This window comes from Meleagris gallopavo, chromosome 9 (genome assembly GCF_905368555.1).
Source record: "Meleagris gallopavo chromosome 9, MGAL_WU_HG_1.1, whole genome shotgun sequence".
Classification (NCBI taxonomy): domain Eukaryota; kingdom Metazoa; phylum Chordata; class Aves; order Galliformes; family Phasianidae; genus Meleagris; species Meleagris gallopavo.
This window is the reverse complement of record NC_139412.1, coordinates 18,163,837-18,191,457: the sequence shown is the minus strand read 5'-3', so window position 1 is coordinate 18,191,457 and position 27,621 is coordinate 18,163,837. Positions and strand designations below refer to the sequence as shown.

Genomic DNA, 27,621 nt, shown 5'->3' with positions numbered 1-27,621 from the left:
AGTTATGCTGCATGTTCCTGAAAGTGACAGGAGTATGTAAGAAGGTGCTCAAGAACACAAAATCTGCTTGGAATTGAATTGAAGGACTCTCGTGGACAGCGTGAGCCAAATTCAGGGCAGTTTTTGGCCATACGGTCTTCCTGGGATGTGTCCTGAAGAAAACTACCTTGATTCACCTTGGAGAGAAGCATCCAACAAGTCTCGGGAAAGAGCCTAGGCTTGTTCTGGCACCTGCACAGCATCAGGGACCCACTACCCAGCAGAGAGCTAAGCCATTTGGTAATGTTTGACACACTATCATATAGGCTGTGGTTAGTTTTAGGGTTGTGTCAGACTTGCTGAATTGGAAATCTAGTAATGGGTTCATGTGGTGCAGCTTCATTACTCTCCCTTGAAGCTGCCTGTTGATACCTTCTCACTGTAATGGAGAATTGTTTCAGTTTATATACACAAGATTGATTAGAGCAATAAGACTATCAATCATTATTTGCTATTTTTTATTGTCTTCTAAATGCTCTAAGCAAAGATGATGACTGTTATTAGTTATAGAAACTACAGTATGAGGAAAATATATTGAAAAATGTGAAGCATACAGGAAGCAGAGAATATTAGGAAGCTCAACAGAAAATGTCTGTATTGCTATCAGTTTCTTTTTGTAAACAGTTCCCAAATGTTTGCAAGGGAAAAAAAGGAAATATTTGCTGTAATGTTTTACCTTTATTAGTTTTGAAAGTGATTTCTATATTTATTTTCACTATAAATGATTTCTGTCTGTCCTTCCCCTTCTATATGGGGAATATGGAAAGGAGTAGATGTTTACCATGGGAGGCAATGGAATGCATCTTGCTCACCAACTGAGCAGAAGGAATTATTTGTTGTCATGGAGAAAACTCACAAGGTGAACACTGTGTTTTTAGATTATGGTCAGGGACATGGCTGCTTTTTGTAGAATAAACTCTAGCTCTGTAATAAGAAGCTTGTGTGTGCATGCACTGTATTTCCAAATGGCTTTCTAGTAATTTTTGGTACAGTAGCAAGATAGATTTTAGTACAACAAAGACATCATTGCAGAAGAAAATAAGTGCTGGGCACTTGCTGCTGGTGATAAATTTGCTAAAACATTTACATGAGTAAAAAGTTTCCTGAAGTAATACTCATACCAGGAGAGTTCTCTTTGTCTTGGAGGCCATTGGTCCATCACTGAAATCTTTATTTATGTATTTTCCCTTCAGGGAAAAATATCTGGAATCCCTTTGATGCTGAGAAGTATTTTAAATGCTGAAACATGATAATCAAATCCATATATATGAACTTATCTGTCATGTCCCTACCAATAATTTCTTAATGTCCTAAATCCCTTCCTAATGAAGCCTTTGGCACAGTATAAGCCAGACCAATTACCAGTCAGGCTATTCCCAAGTGTTTATGTCAATTTTCCATTCCTTCAGAAGGAATATATATGAAAAACAACCCTTAGTTTTATTGTCTTTGTGTTCCATTAGGCTTTAGTGTAATTTGCTTTTATTAATATATGTATATATACATATATATATATAAATTCTTCCCTTAGCCTTTTCCCCAAAGGGAAAGAGTTGACATAGTTTTTATATGTCACACACATACAACATGGCTGCCCCTCATGCACTACTGGCTTCCTAGCAGGGAGAGTTTGATCAAATTTGTATAAGTACTGAAACAAGGAAGATACTTTGAAACAAGACACACTTTTTATTAAGATTGCATTGATAAATAGTTAATTAAACATTAATAAATCATTTATAGAGGCCTTAATAAATGGTAAATCACTTGGTTATCTTTGTTCCATCAAGGCAATAGGTTGCTTAGCACCAGCTGTAACATTAAGTTTGTAATAACTTTGGAACGTCTATTCATCATATAGTAATTTTTTTCTGAACTCAACTTTAACTTACTGTGTAACCAAAAATCAGAGAAAGTTTAAAGCAACAGATTTAGCTAAGATCTAAAAGGAGTGAGTAGGGCAGCTGACAGAGAAAATACCTGAAATAAGCTCTGTTTAGCAGCAACGATGCATACAGGATTGTTCTTCCTCCTTCTCCCTGTAATGGGCAAAGATTCAGTGCTGAAACTGCCTTTGTAAACCCCAGTGCTAAGGAAGAGAAAAACACCAGGATTGTTTATTTCTTCTCCATTTTTATGGATCTGCTATCCACAAGAGGCAGTAGGGGTAGCCAAGAGAGATCTGTCAAGCCAAGAAAAGGCACTGTTGTGCTGGGTGGGATCTTAGGAATCCCATCATCTACTACACATCCATGTCCAAGTGCTGGAATCATTTCTACCCAAGCTGTTCCTGACTGATGGCTGCAAATCTGTTCCTAAATGTGCTCTTACAAAGATGGAGATTGTGTTCTGCATGAATGATCTGTTTCAGTGCTGCACTGTCCTTCCTGTTAGAAAGCTTTTGTGTGTGTGTGTGTCCTTCTGGCTGCAGTTTAAGTTCATATCCACTGGAAAACTGAAGAAAAGATTATTCTCTCCTTTTGCAACAGCCCTTTCTGTAATTGCAGTCTATTCTCATGTCTCCCCTTGCTACTCCCAAGGGGAGTTGCACAAGTCTTATATCTTAGGAGACCTCAAATTAGATCAGGCTAAGCAGTTTAAAGTGCACTGTAGGAAAGAAGCTGCTTCAGGATGGACACAGCGTACATGATCTAGCTGCTTTTTTTTCCCAGTGGCCTCCTAGAGCCAGACTCCGTGCTTTTACCTGTATTTAAAACACAGCATTTTCATTTTGAGCAAGAAGGAAATGATAGAAAAATGAAACATAGAGAAAGGAAATAAATCTGGAAGGTGGCTATTAATTTTAGTGACTGATTTTTTAAAGCTATTTACCATCTGCTTCATATCCCCTCTGCTCTGCTCCTTAGAAACAGGCAGGCTTCAGTCCTTCCCTCCTCCTTCCTTTTAGACCCCAATTTGGACCTGTAGCTCTGTTGTACAACCTGTAGTTGCATTTTCAGTGATTTGTTAGAGCTCTTCTGCACGTGTACATCTTAGATACCTACCTGAGGGCTTTTCTAGCTGAAAAAAAGCAGACCGAACTGAAGAGACAAGCGTGCTTAGCTCATATATAAATAAAACACATGGATTCAATTAAAACATGTTTAAATAGTTTTCAGGAAGGAGAATGCTTGATGTTACTACATCAGAGGACCACAGTGACTTTCAAGCCAACAAACTGTGCAGGTTTACTTTCTCATTTAATCTCCAGGTCTGTAAAAAATGTATGCTTCCATAGCAGTCATCTGCCCACTCCAATATTTAACATTATTTTGGAATTACTTTAAGTCCAAACCATGTGAAAATAAATCCTAACTTGATTTTGTGGGATTACTTGGTTTCCATTAAATTCTTCCTTAAGGCATTTTGTATTCTCAGTTGTGTTATTGTTACTTCCAGGAATTTCTAAATACTTCCAAATTTGGTTTGATCAAACTTTTTTGTTCTTTTAACTCTCCTCGGGAAAAAAGAAAAAGAAAAAAAAAGAGATTATGATTCTCTTTCTCCTTTGTGAAGTGTTTACAAATAAAGATGCTTATATGCACATCTTAACTCAATCCCTTTAAGGTTGCCCAGAGAGGTTGTGGGTGCCCCCAACCTAGAGGTACTCAAGGCCAGGCTGGATGGGGCTGTGAGCAACCTGGTCTAATGGGAGGTGTCCCTGTGTATAGCAGGGGGGCTGGAACTAGATGATCTTAAAGGTCCCTTTTAACCCAAACCATTCTATGATTCTGTAATCTACAACACACTCACTTCAATTAAGTGGCTCCTTATTGTTACAATATATTAAAAGATAGCTATGTTAGATCAAACAAAGTAGAACTTTGCAAGCACTTAAAGATGAGGGCCCTCCAAAAGCAATCAGGGCACTGCAAAGAATTCTGAAGCCCTGTAGATGGTTAAACAAATGACATACTTTGCTCTTGGGCCCCGATTCTCCAAAGTAATGTGCATGTGCTTAAGGAACAAAGTAGGAGAGTTAAGCTGGCTGTCACATCTCTGCAGTGTGGGGTGGAGGTTTTGACCCTTCCCTGAAGCAGTGCAGTGCCGTTTCTGTATGTCATTCTGTAGCTCAGTGGTGCTCTGTGTGACTAGAATGTGCACTGTGTGGGGTGGGGGCACTGTGCAGTTACCAGTACTATAGCATGTATCTGTAGGCATTTTTCTGTAAATGCCTGTATGCTATCTTCTTGCTTCCATGTGTGCAATGTTTCTTTATTTGCTGAGCTTTAAACCCTTGTGTTGCTTTCTATATATGATCCTATCTGAAATTTTCTATTGAATAACTGAAATGCTATGATGCTTTCATAGCTCACTTGTACCTTTGCAATACACTTTGGTGCTCCCAAGGTCACTTATTGAACACATGGGTTAGATAGTTTTAACGTCACCAAATCTGTCATTTGCCTGCGACTTCAGTGGAGTCAGAATCTCCTACCTTGTAATTGATTTTCCTCAAATAATAGCAGAATCATTTTTAGTTTTTCTCATGGTTTTACATTTGGTTGTCCCCTCACAGGGAGATGAGCAGATTTGCTTACATTCAGACCATTGAGTTGGTTCTCAGTGGATGCTGGATGCATTTCAGCAATAAGTGTTCCAAAATTTTTGCTGGTGTCACCTTCGCATGAATCCCAATGTCTCTGTCCTCCCTTTTATTCTTGGTCAGGAAGAGACTGAAATCAAGCCAATAATTGCAGCTCTAAAATACGCTTCATTTCTACTTCATTTCAGCCTTCAATCAGGCTGCCTGCCTGTCCCTCTTTTAATTATGTGATATAGTCTCTGTTTCGTCATTTTGTTATGAAGAGATTTGCCACAAAGCAGCCTCTGTGGCGTAGACTTTGGCAGAGGCATACAGAATTTGGGTTATAGCGTCTCACTGAATAGCTTAATGCTGAATGCTTAAATTTTTTGCCACCTACTTCTGTGTAGAAGTTAGACAATCAGTGCAGTAAAGCAACTTGCTTCTCATTGTCATGCTGAGCTGCTGCAGACTCACTTACCAGAAGGGATGAACCATTCATGAACTTTCCCATTCCTTCTCCTTGCCACAGTTCGGGCTTTGGGCAATGAAAACAGGCCCTAGACATCGGCACCCTCCACCATCTGCCGAAGCAACAAGTAAAGCTTTGCTGCAGAAGCAGCAACACTAAGAATGGAAATCTGATGGTCTTCAATAAGAAAAAGCAATGCCTTGCAGAGGTGTGGGAGAAGGTTACATACCCACTTGCTTGACTGGGGTCTGTGACATGTAGTTTTTCCTTTCTTTTTCCCTACCTATGACATGGGATTTTTGAGGAACAACCTGAGATACAAAACTTGCTGGCTGGGTCTTCAGAGAAATATGTAACAACATCCAGCTGTAGAGCAGGCCACCCCTGCAGCCCACATGCAACCACTATGCTACCATTTTGATAACAGCTATTTTTTACAGAATTATTTGTATTATTTGTGTTATTTTCACTTGTAGGGCATTTGCACTGGTGGTCATTATACCTGCAGAAACTTATGCGCTCAGAAGTTTTATTGCTTATGTCCTGGGCTTGACTAGTGTGAAATAGCAGCTGGGAAGTTCAGTTCACTGCAGTCAGGATCATGGCCATTGCATGCATAAGTTCCTAAATCAAACTCACTTTTACTCAAGAAAGAATCAGTTCTGGCAACAAAAATAATCAAGATGATCAGAACATCACCAGAGACAAATATTACTGCCTGTCTGAATATTCACCAAATTAAAAACAAAGATAAGAGAGGATGCAGTAGCATCTATCATAAAGCATACCCATGACAAGGGCATCCATAAGCTTGACCTAAACCAAACTTTTTTCAGTTTCTCTGTTAAACCAGTTTTTCCCCTCTACTGAACATAAGTCTCATTCCAGTCCCACTGAGCTGAGTGGGGTGATGGTTCTGGGCCTTGATGTGAGAAAGCCTGGTGATCACTTTCACTTCTCTTTGTATCTCATAGCCACAGGAACCTAAGTGCTTTCTTTGAAGACAGTTGGAACACACGTATACAAATGATAAATCAAGACACTGATAACAAAAATGAGTGTATTGCTTAGATGGTCTCTTTTGCAGGTCTTCATAAGTGTTTTGAGCTTCCTAGTAAAGGACAGGCTTCCTGTGTAACTCCATACAAGTCACCTTATCTCTCAGTCCCTCATTTTAAAATGAAATTGATAGTGCTCTGATAAAGTGACACTGCATACCACTGTAAGTAGCTGTTGCCAGAGCTGTGAGAAGATGCTTTAGTACTTAAAGCATTGTACCCATTCTCTTCTATGCCAGGCATTCATCCCGCAAGCCCAGTCGAGATTTTTCTAGAGCTGCCTGTGGTTAATTTTGCCACTACCTAACACACAGCCTTGCATTTTGCCACCATGTAATCCTCTATGGGGTTGCACCTAATGCAGTCCAGGAGAGACCCCCTTCCTGCTTGGACACTGCAGGTAAAACCTCCTCTATGCTTATGATGAGCTTAACAGGCTGACCAGATGGAACCAGATGCCACCTGAGGAATACACATATGGTCAAAATTTTAATGAGTGAAATCCATCCTCACCCTCTTCTCCAGGAAGTAATGCCTGGTGGGCAGCTAGGGTGTTCATCTACCACATAAGGGGGGTGGTGATGCTTCCTAAACAATTGCATCCTCAGGCTCTGGGGAGAATACATGATCATTTTTCCCCTCTCCACTTACATGAATTTATTTTCAAAAGCATGTTTTTTTCTTCTCTAGGAGATGACCCATTCCTGGCCTCCTCCTCTTACTGCTATTCACACTCCTGGAAAGGCTGAACAGACCAAGTTTTCTATCCCAAGCAAGGTACAAGTAAGCTATAACCAGTGACCCAATTAACATTCTGTTCTGCTGAGTGTTCTTCATTGGAGGACTTATTTTTGTAATTTGTTATTTTTGTAATTTTTGAATTTCTAAGGCTATTTTTAGTTGGATATTCCCAATTAGATTGTTACTATGAGTAGGACTGTATATTTAAAGCTGTAGAAGTGAACAAAGTGAGCTTTACCTCTCATTACAATAGCCTTTCTACATCCAATATAATGCCTTTTGTTTGTTTTTCATTGTGTAACACAGTGACTGATATGGTATTTTGTGTCCTTGTGATTACTGCATGATGAACTTTAGGCTGCATGGTCAAATTACGGTGAAATTGCATTTCTGCTGGTGCACAGTGCTGTGGCATCTGTAACATGCATGCTCCAAGGGCACGTGGTTGCAAAACACATTGCCTAGTATTGGTCTTGTTAAAAGCATGCACTCGATGTTTGCCACATCCAAAGCATGGCCTGGAGACTACCTTGCAGTTCACCTCACATGCAGTGAACTGTTAAACTGTATGATTTGAACATGACTTCAGCCCAAATTTTGTTGTTGCCTTCTAGCTGTGATTCTGGTACAGCAGTAAGAGATCGAGCTTGCACCCAGAGCAGTCTCAGCCAGGGTTAACATTTGCTGGGACCTGAACACCTGTGAGCTGATGATGTTTGGGGATGAGGAGAATTTCCCCTAGCAGGGAATGTAAACCAGACTGACATGGAGCTACATATATTCTAAAGGAAGGACTTTGGAAAATAGCTTTTAAAGACGTACTGGTACTACTTGACACTATGGTTCATGCAGTCATGTCCTCCCTTAGAAGCTGGAATGTGATTTTCCTCTTACTCCCCTGTCTGAAATGTAGTCACTATACTTAATTGGAAATTGTATGAAATTAGCAGTAGCTGTGGCTCCTTAAAAATAACACAGCCAGTGCCCAGAATGTCGTATTTTGATGGAATGTGATTGTTACTCTTCCAGCACTGCCAGTGTCAGTGAAGTTAACTGCTGCAGCAATAAACACCATAAATCATAATCATACAAGAATAGAATCCTCTCTGTAAATCTGGTTAAAGTCAGTTGAACCTGTTTAGATGAATTCCTACCTGTGTGAATACATATATAAGTGAGAGTGGAGTTTTTTTGCCTGCAGGAAGATGTGTTTTTTTATTTATACTCTGGTTTAATTTAGTGTTCTGTTTTTGATGGGTTATTCGGACATGAGTACTGCAGACAGCTGCTGTCTCCATTGAGAGCAGGATAAGCAGAAGTTCAGAGAAGCTGAAATTTTATTTTGCTTATCTGTTCCTACTGTTGGCTTTGAACTTTTAATATCCACATCAGTGTTAATAATTTCTGGACATGTTAAATGTTGATCATAGAATTGTTGATCATATCACTTGAATATAGAATATAAGTTATTTGTGCTAGGAGTTTAGGAAATAAGTGAGCACATACATATTTCTGGGTTAGTTAGTTTTACCATTAAAAAAACAAACAACAACAACAACAAAAAACCCCATAAATTTATTCTCTGAACATCACACTAAATCATTTATAGCTAGCCAAATATTGATATTAGACATACCATGGCTAGGTTCTGTGACCACTTAACCCAGAGACACACCATTTGAAGTTCTGAATTTAACTAGAAGAATAAGTATCTTCATGAAAAACATATACAAAAGACGTGATTAGAAAAGTGGAACTTATCAGAACAATTTATCCTGTTGAAATTCAAATTTAAAGTGCCATGTTTACTCTTAGGGCACAATTTACTTCACAAGGGACTGACTGACAGCACAGTACAATATTAGGAACTAATAATGCCCTAAGAGGAAGTGCAGTGAGGACTTTAATGACTTTTACATCCTATAGAACTAACACTTCCAGCAAAGTAGTGCTTGGCTGTAAGGCAATGTTGTAAATAACACCTCAATTTGAAATGATCAGACTCTGCTTGGAAGGAAAGCTGATTGCAATCACTGTGGACTGTAGAGCCTAGAGAAAAACTAAGCAAGAAACCACCGTGACATGAAGGTAGCTTAGATATTATGAGCCAACAAAAATCCCTGCATTAGCATGCTCAGGGTTGCAAGCCAGATTATTTTCCAGTGTAGAGTTGTATTCCCATTGATTTAAAAGGAAATGAAATAGTGTCCATCAGGCAAGGAAATGCTTATTGCATCTCTATCAAACCCTGTGTTTCACAGCCCAGAGAAAACCGCTATGTCTATCAAGAAAAGATTTCTGTATTTTCAAGCAACAAGATCATAAATGAAAGGCAGCGGTGTTAAATTTATCGTACTTAAATTTTACATCACAGATGCATCACATTTGTATATGTCCATGCCTGAAAAAAGGTGGGGGATGGAGATTTATGGCAGCTGGGGACAAGCTGTTGTCTGAACTACAAAATTGTCCGTAACTAGTGCTCTGTCTCCATGCTTAATAGTGTTTTGAACTAATGTCACCGGTGTTGCCACGTGATCTGTTGTCTGTAGCATCTCCTTCCTTATTTACATAATGCTAGTGTCCTTAATCTAGCAAGCTAAGATATATCTTACCTTCTTCATCTCATGTAACTAATGCTGACATTTCATGTGTTCTTCTTTATAGGACTCCCAACATCTGACCTCAGGATACAATGTACAAAGTAGGTCTTTATCATCCTGATCCTAAGAGTCAGGGTTAGGTTGTTGTTTTGTTTTTTTTTCCTGTTTAACATCATTAAATCAAAGGCAAAAAAAATACTTTCTGTGGTGCTAAAGCAAATCAGTTCCATTTTTTATTACATGTTATGCATTGTGGCATGTTGTGAAACCGAGTATAATTAGATGGGCTGACAGCTTTGGGTGCATTTTAATTCTACAGTAATCTTTTGACATTTGAAAATGTGTTTCCTTTGTTTGCAGAGTGGAGTGATCCAGGAGGGAAAGTTGCAACTAAGTCAGTGCCACAAAAGTCGTAAGTATTATTATTTCCAGCTTTACATCTTTTTTAAATTTATCACAGAGAATGAGCCTATTTCTGCAAAGGTAACTGAAATCTGGCTCCACTCATAATGTTGTCCTGGTGTTCAGGTGTTTTCAGTAGTCCTTAAAAATTAGCCATAAACCAGTTTTATGTTTTCAGTGCTTATTACTGTTTCTTCTTTTTAAGCATTAGCTAACAGAGCTATGTATGAAAGATGAGTTTATTAAGCAGAAATAATGCTGATTTTAGTTGTACAGCTTGCTAGAATTAAATCACTTTTATGCTTCTTTCATCAGACTCTAAGCTTCTTAGAAAAGAAAATGCAACCCAATGAATAGATGATGCATGAATTTTAATTTTTTTCTGTGAGGAAGAGTTAAATGCATAATACAGAATGATACTACTAGCTGGTGTTGAAAAGTGGGTCTTGGGCTTCTTACACAATGAAACTGCTGAAAATCACAGATGATCTATAAATATGACAGTGGAAAGTTGTAGAAGAGCTTGTTCTCCACTGTGCTAAACCATTTTTCTTTTGTGCTTTCCTGGTTTAAGATTGTAATAACATGGCACTGCGTTGAGACTGAACTGTTTCCTTACTTTTACCTGAGGATCTCAAAATAATTTGCAAATAGGAATTAAATACTTACTCTGATAAGTAGTTTGTTGTTTTGCCACTTTTTAAGTATGTGAGTCTGATTTCAGTTTAGGGCTATTATTTTATTTCTGTGTTCAAGTGTTTTAGACTACAGAATACAGCACTGTGCCAGCTTAGCTGAAGTTTGTGTAAATACAATGTGTTCATTTAGAATGACTTCAAAATTATTCTAGTGGTTTCCCTTTCACTCACTTAGGACACAATTTTGACTAAATTCGTATAGGGGAACAAAACTCAGTGAAGAGATAACTTTTTTGTTTTTTGTTTTTTGTTTGTTCTTAATTAATTTAAGTATATTGATTTTAATGCAATTTTGTGTATAGGAAATAACTTGCTGGAATTCAGGGATCTGTTTGCAACTGCATACAAGATTTGGGACTAGACCGCTGGTATCCAGTTCTGTGGTACACTTAGTAATCTCTTCAAGTTCAGTTCTTTACTCCCGAAGTCACGGAAGTACTCATTCAAATAAAGTTAGCTCTGTGAGTAAATCTCTGCAAAGGAACTGGGGAGGAATGCTAATGATAAGTACATTATTTTGAATGAAGAGCATTTGTTTATGAAACTTAGTATCAAATTAGTGCTTCCCCTTTTCTATTTTGATTTCCTGATGATTGATTTCTGACTTTAATTTTAAAGACTCTATCCAGCTGGACCCTCAGTTCTTCATAGCAGAATAGGTATGTTCATGTTTTAGAACATCTAAGTGGCCCAAACCTAACACCAAGCACATTCTCTGGTAAAAAATAAAAATAAAAAACATTAAAAATAAAAATATATATATTATCGCATCTTAAAATGGTTTTTCTCCTAAAGAAAGTGTATTGGGACTTCACTGAGAAAAATATTTTAGTGAGCATACTATAAAATACAGTATTTCAATAGTTTGTAACTAACAGTAATAGACTTGTCAATCATGGTTTATAGTTATAAGCTGGATTTCAAAAGAACAGTACTTCAGAGCTCAGTGGTATATAGTGCATTTAATGGGACCAAAGCTCTCTATAGGAAGCCTGATATAAAACTCAAAGACACTGAGTACATTTTATGAACCAGTTGCTCTCTGTTCTGCTGCTTGATCTAAAGTTCCAGTACTATCAATCAGATTTCTGCTGCAATGAACTGCCTTCTTATGGTAGGTGATAGATTTTACACATGAGAGATCAGAGCTGCAATAAAGCTACTTTTATTTTTAGCTTCCAAATGAAGATCAGCTAACCCATTACTATCACTTTTTCTCTTTTACTGCAGAAAAATTGTTAAGGCAGCTTCCAAGAATTTCCACAGGGCTTTGTGAGGTTAGAAGGCAGTCCACTGTGAGACTTGGTATTACGAGGCCAATTTGTTTCTTTAGATCTGAGTGTGCAGCCACCACCGTGTTCGACAGGAATTATTGTACACTGGGACATAGTTGGGCATAATGAAATTAAAGCAGAAAGTGGGGCAGAAAGACATAATGGAATCAAGTAGTTAGAGCTGGATAGTGTGATCTAAATAAACTCTGATACACTGACAGCTCCTGTGCTAGTTGTGTATTTTAATAATTCAGTATTTATCAGAATACAATTGTATTAGGAAGGACTTAATCTTTCTGATACTGAATAGGGTCAGGGATACTGGAGTGTATGAGTAAAATTTCAGTCCAACTTATCCCCAGGAACATTTTTTGCTACACTGTCAACCACACCACATGATCTTACTGATTTCAAAACTGTACCCCCACCAAATCTTCATGTATTTTGCCAGTGGGAGGCTGAGAGAGTTGAGTTGTTTGGTTCCGAGAAAGCTCTGGGAGACCATATTTCAGCCTTCAAATACAAGTAAGTGGGCTTACAATAAAGAAGTAGAGAGACTCTTTATCAGAGTATGTACTGATAGAAGAAAGAGTAGAAGTTTTAAACTAGAAGGGAATAGATTTAAGTTAGATGTAAGGAAAAAATTCATTAATATGAGGATGCAACCAGCAGTGGAACAGGGTGACAAGGGACCTGAAAGTGCTCAAAGTCAGGTTGGATGGGACCTTGACCAACCTTGATCTACTCGAAGATGTCCCTGCCAGTGGCGGGGAATTTGGAACTAGATGATCTTTAGAGATCCATTCTATGACTCTATGATTTCAGTTTGACCAAACCTGACTGGATTTATATTTTCTCACTGATATTCTCTGTTAGAGATCTTTTTAACCTGGACATTCTTCTGTAGGAATTGATACTAATGTGCTTGCCTTTGTCGTATCACTGTGTTATACCATGACTAATTGAGTCATACATGCAAAATGAAGATGCTCTGCCTCCATGATTCTGTACTGTGCTCCAGCAGCCAAGCTGCCTGTATCTCATTACAGAATTTGTTTGTAGAAGCAGTGGCATTACAAAAGATCAGACCAAATGGATGATGTTGGGATTATTTCAATGACTCACGTATCCAACCTCAGATCTTAAATTCTACTCAAAATTCATGAGTGAAATTTTGAACAAGTGCGTGCATGGGTGTGTGTATATCATGGTAGCTTTTTAGAGTTGAAACTCGGCTAGGTAAATCTACGCCACTTGGCTTCCTTCTGTTTTTTTTTTTGTTTGTTTTGTTTTGTTTTATTTTTTTAATTTTTACTCTCTTTTCTTGCTGTTGTTGTTAATTTATTTCAAATTCACTGTAATGCTCCATGGGGTGCTATGCAGTCAGTTTTCAGCCAGTCCACTCTGATTAGTTTGTTACGAAACATAGCTAGTAGGAACAGAATAGGTGCAACCAGTTGCATTAAGAAGGATTTTCTGTCAGCTGCCATGCATTCAAGGGTATATACTCAGCTCGTGACTTAAGATCTGTTATATAATTACCACTGCAAGTATGTCATCCTCAAACATCCAGTTCTTTTGTTCTGTTTGGTTGTTAGCACTTGGCCTATGCCCAGTTGGAAACTACCCAGAACCTTTTTAATCAAGCACATCCTGTGTTTGGAAATCATACTGCAGAGTAGTCTTGGTTAGTTTCCATAAAAGCCCAGCTAAAAAGAATAGTGTAATCATAATGGTATTCTTCCCTTTTCATAAAATGACTTCCTATACTTGCTGTATTAATACAGTATTGAAAGGCCTTTTCTAGGGCTGGGTGAACTGCCAGAAGCCATTGAAAACATAGAGCAACAATTTTTATGGTTGAAACAAAACCAACTTATTTTATCTTTATAGTGTTTTTGTGCTCCACTGTACTTAATGATGCATAACCTGTGTGGGGGCTAGAGGGCAGCTAAATGCAGGGGGTTTGAAAAAACAAAACAAGGAGCTAAAACCTATTCTGTGAAATTTCAAGAACTTCTCAAAAGATGCACACCACTGGATTCTGCGCCAAGGTTTCACTTCATGGCTCTAAAAACATTTCAGTAAATATTAGTGCTTTTCTAATCCTATAGATTATCACAGTACTTCATGGAAAACTGTTTGAAAATGGAGATGTGCTTCCTGACATCTAACTACTTTTCCTAAGTATCTAATGGCTTTTTGGAAGTTCTTCACTCTGTCAGGGGCAGCCACATGAAAGCATACAAACCAAAATTTGGCAGCATGTTCAAGCTATGAATTAAAGGTAATTCACAGTTTGAAATGAATCAGCATGAAGTCCTTAAGAAGAGTAATCAGACATCAAGAGGATTTTACACCAAGGATTGTATATTGGATAATGCTGCAACAAGTAATGTTGTTATTTGGAATGTTCAAGTCAAGAAACGTTGATGAATTTTTAATCTTGGAAGGATTCAATTTTAAAAACCTGAGATGCATTCAGTGTTGATGCATGATTTCCAGTTCAATCACAAAGAAATTAACAAAGAAATATTCATCTCCATCTGAATTAGGAAGAATACATATCTAATTTTGTATCTGCGTTCCAGTCACAGACCAATCCAGATGTGATACTCTCAAGAAGATGAAATGTCAGTATTTCTAATTACAGGTTTTAATCAATGATATTAAAACACAAGAGCATCAATTGATCCCACCAGTAGTGATAGCCTGCTTTGTTTTATAGTGTACATTCGTTTTCACTCAGCAAGCGTGGCAAGCTTTAATCACTAGACTAAGTACTGCCTGTTTGTTAGAAGTGGGAAGTTCCAAGGATATTCCCTCTGGGTAAACTGGGAAAGTTATGAATACAAGGGACTTACACTGCCATGTACAAATTATGATAAGTGAAACAACACTGGCATTTAATTGGAACTCCATTAGTCTTTAGAGAGCTGCAGTGCACCGTATTAAAGGGACAAATAGAAAATGAAAATAGAAGGTCTGTCTGGTAAGATACCATTCCTCTTTCATCTTTTGTTTTGTTTTATTAGTTAGAGGTTTCCTTTGCATCCTCTCACTCTGATAAGATCTGAGGAGTTACCACCTGGGATTTGGAACAATGATAATCAGTCATGATTATATCTTTTTATTCCTCACTGCCGCAGGCTTCTCCTATTGAGCACAGTCCTAAGTAATCGGGACTAAAATATGCAGACATTTCCTATGGCCAGTTGCTTATAGAAGCAAAACATTTTTGCTCTTAAGTATTTTAAAATTCAGCGCCAACTAAAAACCCTGTATCTGTGAAAATAAACCAATTATTCAAAATAATTTCTAAATTAGACTTCTAATTTGTTTTCATTATTCAGCTGGCTTGCATACAGTTTAACCTTCCTGTCAAAATAAAGTTATTTCCTACTACATTCTTTTTCACGATCTCTTTCTCCTGACATGTTTATAAATCAGTTTAAAAGATTGTATGAACAGAACTAAATTAATTCTCTCATACTTTGCTGATCAATGTTGAATAATTTTTCTTGACTGTTACAGGTATAATTATTGTCCTTCTGAGAATGCCTGAAACAACCTAAGCAACTGCAGTCTTACCAGCTTTGATGACTGCACCTCAAATAAGCATTAAAGCATTTGAATTTCATCTGATACTACATAAACTCTCATTAAATGAACATTTTTTACCCTGAACACTGAAATACTTTGTTCTCAAGTACAATGCAGCACAGCTAAATATATGCTATCACTGAAGCGTGACCACCAAAGTGTCAATATTAATAGAGACAGGTAAATGACACATGTTAACATGTTTGGGTTCAGGATGTATTTCCCTGTCTGCTATGTATCAGTTACCATTTTGGAAAACAGTAAGACTAAATCTGCCACAGGTTTTCCTGTATTTAAAGAGTTTTCCACAAGCAGCAGCATATGTTGTGCCGTCATGACTTAAGCCTGAAACCAATCTCTCAATTTACATTTTTGTGGAAAGAAATCACTTCCAAACTTCAGAGCAACTTCAAACATTAATTTTCAAAAGCAAATGTACTTGGTAAATCTGAGTGTATATCAGAACAGAGCAGAGAAGGCCACCACAGCCAGCAGTGTCACACTTACAGATGAAATCCATATGATCTAACTTCTTCCTTGCTCTTTTCACCATAATTTGGGCCTCACCCTGCTCCCTCTTAACACTGATTTCTTAGTAAACTTCAGGTTCAGAGCCCAGTCATTTAGCTCACATGCTGTTTCCTGCTGATGCTTCCTCCTCTAGTCACTTTCATTCTTATTTTCATACCTTACTAGTTATTGAGTCATGAGAAGCCTGAGGTAAGCTGAGAAAATTGTCTCCAAGATTTGTCTGCACCATGCAACAAAGTAGTTGTAATTGGAAATGGGTGATAAACTTGAAAGAAGAATGGATTTTGCAAGGAAGCTTGACATTCATAAATCCAGAATGGGCTTGAAACTCCCAGTCTGTGTCCTGAGTATCCTAGGTAAGGCTAACAGGCACTTCTAGTATCACAACTTAATCCTTTGCATCTTTCCTCTGAATCCCTCTGACAACCTCAATAATCCACTACATTTTTCTCAGCTTTATACTCTCCATCCAGATGAACTTATATTGCCACCATTATCCTGTGGGCTGAGGGCTCAGCAGGGCTCCAAACCCTATCAGTTTTCTGGCCAGAGGGCTTATTTTTTATGAAGAGAAGTTCTCACAACACCCCACGAGGCTAGGCCATGCTCACTGCATTATCCTTCGTCTTGGATGGCCCTTGGAGTTACAGATTCAGAATGTCTTTACCTTATATATGGGTCCTCCCAAATGACAAAAAAGCAGGAAAGTTTTCTCCACTGCTGTACTACTTACTGTTTTGAGTTCCAGGAGGAAGAGCTGCTTGCCTCACTTGTGCCTGTGCATCTTGCAAAAGTGCACGTTGAGAATCTGCTAATACTGTAACCATAGCTTCCTTAATAAGGGATGTAGCCCTAGAGGAGGAGGGAGGTATCTGTAGCATTACTCCAGCAGATGCAAACTGATTGTTTAATTAAAATCCGTGTTACAAAAAGCACAGGGTTGAGGGGAGTGCAGAAAATTGCCAAATAGAAAGTCATTTCCCAATTTCCGTGAGGGATTTTTTTATCCTTCAAGATAAAAATACTAAAAATAAAATAAAATAAAATTCTGTAGGTAGTTTAGCTTTCAGGAAATTGTCTCTTATTGAAAAGTCTTGTTTAGTCAAATTACTTCAAAAAAGATCTTCCCAGGTTTTGAAAGAAAGATGTTGATTCTACCTTATATCAACAAGGAAGACTTCAGTGTAGCTGTCAGGCTCAGCTCAGACTGTAAAAGTAGTAAATATCTCCAGTAATGAGGGGATTGCTTTCACAACCTGCCATATATTCCATGTGAGTATTTGCTTTTTTGGTACCACATGTATTCTACTGCATTTTGAGGATCTGTATTTCTTTTCTGCAGAGGGAGAGGAAGGTAAATCAGTGCTGCCCGTTTTTGATTTAGCATGAATTTTAATAGTTCCAGACAAATTGGAAAGCCTATACAAATCATATAGTTTCAAGTCTGACTGTGTGCTAGACTGGAATTTTTGGTGAGGTCAAACCTTTATCTCAGCTTCTTTTTGTGGTACTTTATGGAGAGATTGAAGAGGAACTGAAACTGGTGACCTGTCTTGACCTTTAGTACTGGATTAAAATTCCAACTTGCTGCCATGGCAACAGGCCTTGAAAATTAGATCCTGACAGAAGCAGGGAGAAACTTAAAACTGCAACTGCGGCACTGAACTGAAGAGAGGTTGCTTACAGCTGTCAGTGACAGGCTCTTAACTGAAATAATCTGCCTTTCCCTGTACTTAAAAATAATAATAATAATACAAGGAAGAGAGAACAGAAAATGGTATCTTGATTGTTTTAGGCAAAATCTGCTGCAGTGCAAATAAAATACATCCTGAAGCATCCAGCACAGCTGGGCTGTGGTATTAGAGGTGGCTGCAAATGAGCCTGCATGGCAAGAGTGGACCTGGGGACGTGCTCATAGGGGTCTAAACCACCCCGACCAGGCCACTAGCAGGAGCTAGAGAGTGGCCACTTAAATCACTTTCTGCTTGTTTCCTTTAACCAGGCATCAGAGAGCAAAATAAATGTCACAGTGTTGCAACTGACATTGCATGGATCCATGCAATTGTCTACCCTGTAAATGGAAAGGAATAAACATCATTTAGGTAGTGATATCTTGGATCAAGTATAATACAAATTATTTTTCAATCTAATTGATGCAAGAGACAGAGATGATGACGCAAGACCTTCATTGCTGTGGGAGGTAATTTTTCTTTCCAAAAAGAGCAAAACATGAAGGAATCAGATGCTGGGGTCATGTAATGGATTTCCTGCTCCTTTCCATTCGACCCAGGACACCCTGTTACCCCAAAATCCAGTAACCATGAAGATCATTGGATCTTCCATGTTAACTGTGGCTTTCTCAAAACACACAAGGGTCCTGAGGATTCTCTGAGGGCTCCACTCCTGTTCTTCCCTTCTCATGGGTGGCCATAATGACCACCTCATCGCCAAGGGGACTCTTACCATCTTCTTTTCCTAAAGTCCCTGTAGGAATTGCTACCTCGTTTATTAAAAAAAAAAAAAAAGATTTTTTTAATTATTAAGGTGGGTAAGTTTTACATTCTAGCTAAGGGAGACTTCTTAATGGATAAGCAGATTGCACTGCACTGGATTAGATGCTCTGTACTGCTAGATATCCATAGTTACATAGCAGTAGAATGAGATTGATTTGTAGGGTATAACTAGATGGAAATTTAACAGCTGTAGGTAGATGGCATTAAATATTTTGAAGAATTATTTTTGTCAAAGCTGATGTTCACAGTCACTGCAAAATCCTAAGACCATGTTTGGAGTCTGATTCCAAGTAGAGGATGCGCACAGAAAAATACTTCCTTTAGTTTTCTTTACACCATACTGCTAATGTATTTGGTTTGTTACCTGTTGGTGAATTGTATGATTATAGGTGATCACAATCACAAAGTTTTGGATAATGTATTTTGTATCATTCACTGTTGGTGGTTTAGAGATAGTGGTTATCACTAATACTGTCCATTTTTAAGAGCAGGTAAGCATTAGGTAAGTGCAGGTTGTGTTAAAATAATGCATTATAATCTCATGTTTAAAAAAACTGATTTCTGGAATAGACTGTTGACATAATACACAGCAGAAAGCAGATGAATAGATAAGCCATTTTCTATCAAAGGAAAATAAAATCCACTTAACATTTCTCAGAGTTATGTGCTTCAGTGGTGTCAGACAGTTAAAAATAGAGGCCACTCATTTGAAATTTCAAGTGTCAAATTAGTTCCTAGAGCAAGTTAATTGTATCAGAGGAGTTACAATCAGAGATGTGTTCGGCCCATCCCAGCATACAACTACCACTGTTGTCATTTCCTGTAAAAGCACCACTAATACTGCCTTTAATTACTGTCAGACGGTAATATGGAGCCCTGGAGTGTCTGGCAATAAACTTGTGTTTTGCCAGGAGGAAAGGTAAAAAGACATTTAAATAGGTCTTTAAAATAAGTATGAAATCTCTGAAGATGTACTGTTGTAGTGTGTGCTGTATATCAAAATATATAAGCATCTAGTTGTAACAATGGCTTTGTAAACACATTACTGAGCAAACTATGAAAAGTAATCCACCAAGGAGCTGTTTCCTTAACTCATAAGCACTAAATTAAGAGACCAGTGCTATAAAGTAGATATGTGCAGTTAAAAAATACTTCCCTTTTTTTGTGAGATTATTTTATTTCAAGCCCAATGGATAGTTCCTTTTTATTTTAGACACATATATTTTTATGCTTGGAAATGTCTGTATTTAAGGAAAAAGTCAGTCCTCCTTGCAAAAGCCATGAGTAATTCATTAGTACATGAACAGTGCTTGAGGGCAGCATGAAAAGTGCCCACATGTACCTCACATGGGCAGGGCAGCCGTGGTGTCATGCAGTCCTACCTCAGCTATCTGCTAGCTTTGCGTGGAATTATAATATTGTAATGAGAAAAGCCTTCAGCTGTCATTGCTTTCAGCAGCCTTGGAGCATGGAGGGGCAATTGGGCCTACCTCCCAGGGCATGCAGAGCCTCCCATGGAGGCTTGGTGAGTTTTCATCCACTGCAGGGCAGCTCCACAGCAGCAGGACTGCAGGCTGCTTACCCAACTGCACATGTACTTAGGTTTTATGGCCATTTGGAAGGCCAGATTCCAAATAATCCTGGCAGAGCTGTCTATCAACTGTGCACATCCCTTGCCTTTATGTCCACCTCAAATCAGAGAAGAGCAGCCTGCTGTAAATGGGGAGGTTGTGAGATGTCCCATCCCATGGTGTGGATATTGTTCAGACCTCACGTTGACATCTTGCCTAATGCCTGGCTGAGGATCCTTCCATCGTACCGCATTAAATGTTAAGAAGAAAAAGGGGATCACAGCCAGAGTGTGATCTGAATTCTGAGCTGATGTGCTTTTTCTCATTATTTACCATCTCTTTTTCAGTGAGAACAGAAGTGTTGCTGGTTGACTACAAGAGGAGTTTGCTCAGATACTATGCAGCTCCTTTTCAAAGGGATTTTATTCAGGAAACTGAAAAACTTGAGTAAGATAAGTGTTAATTGAATTATGTACAGACTGGATATGGAATTAGTCTGCCATAGCTAAAAATCAGTAAAAGACATATTGCCAACTGCATTCATTTTTGTATTTTTTTTAAGCCTTGTAGTTGTGCAAATACTGAGCTAGGCATCCAGTATTATATTTCTTCTGCAAAATACGGAATTGTCAATGCTAATTTCTTTAGCTGGAGTCACATACTATTATTATTAATGGACACTTATAGATTAAAAAAAATACGCAAGGATTGACGTAGGTCTTGGACTACATGGTACACAGTTCAGATGGATTAATATCAGTAAGAAACCAATCATTGATTTTGTTTGCTTTGTCTCAACATGTAGAAAAAGTAGCTATCTAGGGGACTGGTGGAAATGTGTGTGGATGAAATCTCAGCTATGACTGGTCTTGGTGCTGTTAGAAGTAATTGGAGATTGAGACTGTAAGAAGAGTGAGCACTATGCTCGGTTGTGAAGATTTTCCAGGACTTTTTTATTAGTGTAATAACGTGGCACTCCAGAACTCTTGTTTTTTAAAGACTAAAGGCTTTAATAAGCAGCTGTTCACAGGTAGTAACTTTTTAAAAAGTTCATTCTGATAAGTACCGTTTCTTCACGTGTTGTCTACAGAATGTACACTATGCATCATATTAAAGAAAGAATAAAGCAAACATAATGAATCTATTAAATCGTAATGGCTCCCAATCATGACAAATTTGCAGATTAAAGCTCATCGAATACACATTTAAATGATAAATGATAATGGCTTGGAAAGAACCATTATGATCTATTTCATCAATAATCCACATTTTTTTTGCCTTGTAACTACACCAAGGATGAACATAATGGATAGAGCCTCATGTAAAATATATTTTGTTTGTGAAAGAGAATCAGAGGAAAGAATTTCTCAGATTAACAAATTTAAGTGGTTGTTACTGTTTGTTTTTACTGTTTGTCCATGACAGATTTTTCCCCTTGTTAATATTAATCTTTTACAGTGCCAAAGCTTATACTCAGAAAAGAAGTGTGGCTAGTCTTACTATCCCTCAAGCTGCAGTTGTTTTCACTGTGTTTTGGAAAGAGTAACTTAACAGAACGAAGAAAGGATGCAGTCAAAATCATCAGGTTTTCTGTTGCTAATTATTCAGCACTAGTGAGCACCTAGTTTCACGAAGTTGTGAGCAGCATTCAGGTGGATTTGTCACGAATCTGTCACATTCATTCCCCATACAGAAATATATGCTCCATTTTTTCATTTACTACGTGCTAGGATTTGTTGTGCCTTCTCAGGACAGCCTTCAAGGCACTCAAGCAGTTACCAAGTGCATTCTTTTCAATCCAGAGGGTATGGAGGTGTTTCAACACTCACATGCATTCATGTGTAGAAGACCTGATTGGCTTTTCATAGAATCATAGGATAACTTGGGTTGGAAGGGACCTAAAGAATATCTAGTTCTGCCCCACTAGCTCAGACTGCCTGGGTCCCACGCAGCTCAGCCTTGGGCACATCCAGGGATGGGCACCCATGGCTTGGGGCAGCAGTGCCAGGGCCTCACCACCATTTCGGTGAAAAATTTCTCACCTCTTTTAGTTTAAAACCATTCCTCCTTGTCCTAACACTCTCTGACTGTGTCAGAAGCCAGTCTGCCTGCTGTTTATAAGCTCCCTTTAAGTACTGGAAGGCCACAGTGAGGTCCCCCTGGAGCCTTCTTTTCTCCAGGCAGAGCAAGCACAGCTCCCTCAACCTGTCTTCTTAGGAGAGGTGCTCCAGTCCTCTATTTTGTTATCAAAAATTTCAAGTTGTACTGAAACAAAAATTTCCTGCTGAAAAAGAGAGGTGAAAGTAGACCTGAGCCTTCTGTTGTTTTTGAATGGGGAAAAAACAAACAAACAAAAGAGCCATCTAGTGTGGGGGTTTTTTCTGTTTTGTTTTTGTTTTGTTTTGCTTTATATTGCCATGAATCCCCAAGGAATTTAGATTATATGCCATGGCAGTCTGACAGAAATTCTAACTGGAAAATAACAGTTAACCTAAAGCTGAATTTTTTTTAATTTATCACATATTTTCATCTGCAACATGATGTTGCAGTCAAATTTGTTGCAAATAGGAAATTTCGTGGATCCATTTTCCTTCCTGTGTTTCCAGAAAAATTGAGTGATTTAACGTTGGAGTACTATCCCATTGTATTTAGTCACACAGAGCCATTTCAGCTAGTAGTGTCATTTATCTGAAGGACACGGAGGTCCATTTTAAGAACCACACTTACCAACTACTTCTGGTCATTTTCTATTTTCCGATAACGTACCATCGCCACTTACTTCTGGGGAGCCATTTAACAAGACAACTGTTATGTCATCTGAGAAAAAAAGAACAAGGTCTGCTTTTATGGCCTAGATAGTCCTTTTGGCAACACCCATGGTTTAGGTAGTTCTCTCCAAACACAGTTCCTTTTTATTTTGATTTTTGATGTATAGCACATGACTCCCATGCTTCACTAGGAGCTAAACACTTCAAGTGGCTGTTATCTCTGGCATTTGGTATCTGTAGCAATTCAGTATGGATAGCATCCCTTACTAAACAGTGTTTTGAATTATAGAATAGAGATTGGGAGGCTTTTAACTTTGAACACGTGCTTTATCTAGATTCTCGAGTAAAACATAAACTTGCATTAAATTTGTAGTCATTCTCCTGAAGGCTGCACATCAAGATATTCCTGATGGCTGTGCCAGGAGCTGCTTGGGCTGGGGTGACATTCACAATTCCCTGCAAGGATGGGAGTTGTGAGGACAGCCGTGCTGTCACCCAGCATTAGAGCTCCCAGAGCCAGTGCTGAGGAGCTTGTGCTTCCACACAGACCATGACAGCATCATGTAAACCTGTGGGGTTCCCACAAGGACATAACGCTCGCCATCACCGAAGGGCCAAGAGCTGTGCCAGCCCCTGCACTGGCATCAGTTTGGTCATCGTGAGCTACAAATCACTTTACACACACCTTGATACAGTGGAGACATGGCCTTAATTCTTCGGAGATGTGGAGACCAAACCTTGATCTGCACATGACAAGTGCAGAGTTGGGCTCTGTGTTTTGATAACCTGGTCGTTCCTTGTGTGGCCTGTTCCAGCCTCCCAAATCCCTGTGCAGTCATATGAGGTACTGTTATGGCCAGGATCATGACTTCAAAAGTTGTCAGTAAATATTCCTCTCAGCATAGTTTGGTTTGTAGGTGCTTTATGGGAGGGGTTCAGTCCTGAGTGTTAAAAAACAGCTCTATTTTTAGACTTTCTTCCACTGAAGATTTGCTGAAATGACTTGCTGCAGTAAATGGATCTCTTTAAATTTTTGAAGTTCAGTTCTAAGTTCAGAAGTAGCCTTTAGGCACTGTGGTGGAAGACCCTTGTACGTATTACAGAGTGATTATTGACAGAGTTTAAGTTTATTGACCCTGCTCGCCTAATTCCTAACAAATTTTTTAAAATCCTTACAGAGCACTGCAGACTTTGGGTAATTCCGAGCTGCATTTGAGATTATTGCTTTATTACTTTCCTTCTTTCCATTCCCTTTCCCGGGCTGACTGGTCCTCTGACATTTCATTTTTAATATATTCTAAGCAGAGTATGTGTTTGTCCTTCCTATATCTTTCCACCTAGCATTTATCCAGGGCATCTGATCTATTCTGTTGATTCAGACACTTTCCTCCTCTTGCTCTAACCCATCTCAGCAATGTACTTGCTTATGCAAAAAATAAAAAAAGTTCTTTTCAGCAATGCAATAGCTTTGCCAATGAGTTCAATGAAAACAGATGGCGTGTTTATTCCTCTATTGATGACTGAGAATGTTCTGAAAATCAGTAAACTTTCTACCTATCTGACTTCCCCTGTGCAGACTTGCATCTCTTTTCCCAACATCTGCCATAACTTCTTGCTGGATGACTGAGCTGATCCATTTTCCCCGCACCTGCTGAGCTTGAGCAGTAGAGGGGTAAAAACCATACTTGAACTGGTAAAGAAAAAGAGAATATTTAATTCCTCCACAGGATTCTGGTGTTGACTGCTTATATCTCCTTACTGTATAAATTAAGTACAGTTTGAGCTTAACTGTTTTCATTATCAGACACCACTGAGGTTGTTTATAACAGGTAAATTCTTCGGATTTTAGAGAACCTCTCATAAATTTTCACAGAATGAGAACTGAAAGGAAATATTTGCTTTAAGAAGAAAGGTTAGGTACTTTGGGAGTCTTTCTGCCTCTTTTTCATTTTTTCCCTTCACGGTAGAAAGACTGAAAGTGAGAAAATAAAAGCAAAAGTAAATAATTGGGCATGCTTGCTGTGGTTGGAAAGAAACCTTATTAAAGCAAATTTGGGTAAAATTGAGAAAAAAAATCAGTTTTTGTAGAGATATAGAGATAACTGGTCAAAAAACTTTTCTTCCCAGACAGATGTCAACGAAAAATGTAGAAATGTAATTTAGTACATGGATTTTTTTCTTTCCATTCGTGGACATCTTGCATACGTATGTTTATTTGTCTACATCATATTCATATCTTGGTAAAAGACCTTGTAATAGTGGCCATTTATGATCACAAAACTTAACTTAAACTGGAAATTTTCCATTCAAGGTATTAGCCTGGAATTATCTTTTGGGTGACTACTTCATTCGAAACAATTTTCCTAGAAAGAAAGTAGGGAAAAACACATCTTCCCATTGCTTTATGTTAAAATCCCACAGTTGCATCATTGGCTTTAAATGCCGTGAGCCTTAAGAAATCACTGGTTAATGATACAACTTTTCCCTAATTAGTTCCAAGCAAGAGACACGCGTGTGTCCAGGGAAGATTCTTTGACATAAGGTGGCCTTATGTCAGGTTGAGCACAGGAATGCACAATGTGTGACTGTTGCCTCTGTAATACATTCTCAGATACATAATTGTGAGTCAGAATATATAGGGAGAATAAAGTAGGGGAAATGAGGAAAAAAAACTGAATAATAACAGCTTAACTCTGCCTTTCAGCATCAGCTCTGTTCCTGTTTCTATTGCAAGCTTCTGTGTGGGGCTAAGGAATGGAGACTGAGAATTGAATTACAAGGTTGGTTGGTAACAGCAATTTGTGGAAAACATAGCTCTCACTTTCTCACCCACTGAGTGCCTGACCTGACAACCTTACTCACACTCCTCACAGATGTATTTGTCCAGGTGTGCAGCTTGTGTGTGTGGTGCTTTAAATAATGATAGATGCTGACCATGATGCTTGCAGTACTGAAGAGAGATGTTTAAATGTACAGAGATGAGCATGACGTGCAGTAGATGAATCAAAACAGAATAGGGTGAGAAAGAGAGATAAATCTGTTGTTAAGACACTGAAGCAGTGCTTGGGAAAATTTGATTTTAATTCCAACTTCCTGTATGACCTTTTGGAGACTGTGCCTGGGTTCTCAGTCTGTAAATACCAATCGTGTTTTTTTTCATATTCCCCATCTTTTCAGTTTAGGTGGTATAGCTGCTACAGCAAGGACTCTTTTGTGCTGTGTCTTTGTGTTCACTTAACACAAAGAGTCTTGTTCTCTTTGGGTGCAGTGGCATGTTTGTAAGGTGACACAAAGGTGTGGTTAGAGGTAGGGAGGGGAGAAACGTGAAGTCACAGAATGGATATCCATGTCATTGCTTCAGAACTTAGAGATTTAATAAAGGATGCTTGGGATAAACCTGATGAGAACATGACCTATTACAGACTAAGATCGTTTGTAATTTCTGTGAAACTCCCTGACATAAGAGGCTTCTGTAAAAAACCTGTTAGTTTAATCCCTGGCAAACTCTAATAGGGCTTTTCACATAAGCTGTTTATTAGCATGCATTTGAGATGAGTGCATTACCCATGAGTAGTGAACTCACAAGTGAGTTATGCGGGTAATCCCAAACAAGTGCCAATAAAACTTTTATAACACATAGCATCATTATGGAATTTGTTTATGCCACATATTTTACAGGAGGGAAAATCTATGTTAGCCATATATTAGAAGGTTTATGATTTTTTTTTTATTATTTTTTTCACTGGTGCAGTTTTCACATCACTCTCCCTCTAAGGCCAGGCCAAGTGAACAGCTGCGATCCTAGAAGGAAGGGAAAATTACAGCAAACACATTTTTGAAATCTCTCTGAAACTAAAACAAGCAGCAGGTTCTAATCTCCTTACTAATACCAATACCACCTTGCTCCTCAAAGAGCCCCATAGATTTCTTTGGGACCATTTGTCAAGTGAAGTGTTATTTGACATGTGCGGCACTACTCAGAATTGGCTCAATATAAACTAGCCTTTCCCATTTAAGCCCTCTGAAGCTTGCTGTCTTCAGTGGTTAGAAACACATTTATTTTGCTTTTAATCCCATCAAAAAGGAGCAGTCTCATCCTGGTCAGATGGCTTATTTCAGCCCTCTATTACCAGACATGGGCACTGTGAATCCAAATCCCACTTTTTGAAAGGCAAGATAGAGAAAAGCCCTTCTAACAGAGTGGCTGGCAAAGAGTTTGCTTCTTCCCTCCCCATTGGATAGATAAATTTTGGGCACCAGAAATGGAGCAGTTTGAGCTACTTCCACTTTCAGCAACTGAAACCAGCAGCATTACAATGCCAACCTTCTACCACTGATAGAGCAGATATAAAGTCTGCTACACTGGTGTAAAATCTTTCTCACTATCAATTCAGAGTATTGGCTGCTGTGTCCCAGATTCAGAACTCCTTCTCCTGAAAGCAGTTATTTCACCTCATAACTTGTATCCTATATCCTTCATAATATAAACACAGTATGTCTTAAGAGAGAATTTTTGTATAGCTTTCTTTTGATTTTTTTTTCTTTGCTGCTGTGTTAGTTTAATTGTCATGATCATAGATCCTGAGCTGGTAGGCATAAGTCAATGACAGAATCAACCTGACTTTATTGAGAGCAGGATCAGACCATAAATGTCCTCTGCTTGTTCCTTTGTCTCACTTAAAATAACTGCACCAGTCTGCTGATGGCTAATCAAAGATTGCTGCTTATAGCTCCACACGTAACCCAGCTATCCCCACATTAACCTCCTCCTTTATTTCCTTGGTTATGTTGAACAGGAAACAGTTATTGAACTGCATTTACAT

The 27,621-nt window shown here is 38.5% G+C and overlaps 1 protein-coding gene across 6 annotated transcripts in view; it reads left to right on the top strand.

The window, feature by feature from the left end:
- The window catches only part of AFF2 (ALF transcription elongation factor 2), a 347,616-nt gene that overhangs the window by 199,890 nt on the left and 120,105 nt on the right, over positions 1-27,621 (top strand). For 3 of the 6 annotated variants that reach the window (XM_085230949.1, XM_085230946.1, XM_085230948.1), the window contains exons 5-7: positions 6,785-6,877; positions 9,503-9,539; positions 9,799-9,850. In XM_085230949.1, the coding sequence (XP_085087075.1) occupies positions 6,785-6,877; positions 9,503-9,539; positions 9,799-9,850 (182 nt within the window). The remainder of the gene's footprint in view (positions 1-6,784; positions 6,878-9,502; positions 9,540-9,798; positions 9,851-27,621) is intronic. The other 3 variants (XM_085230950.1, XM_085230947.1, XM_085230951.1) reach the window with 2 other exon arrangements.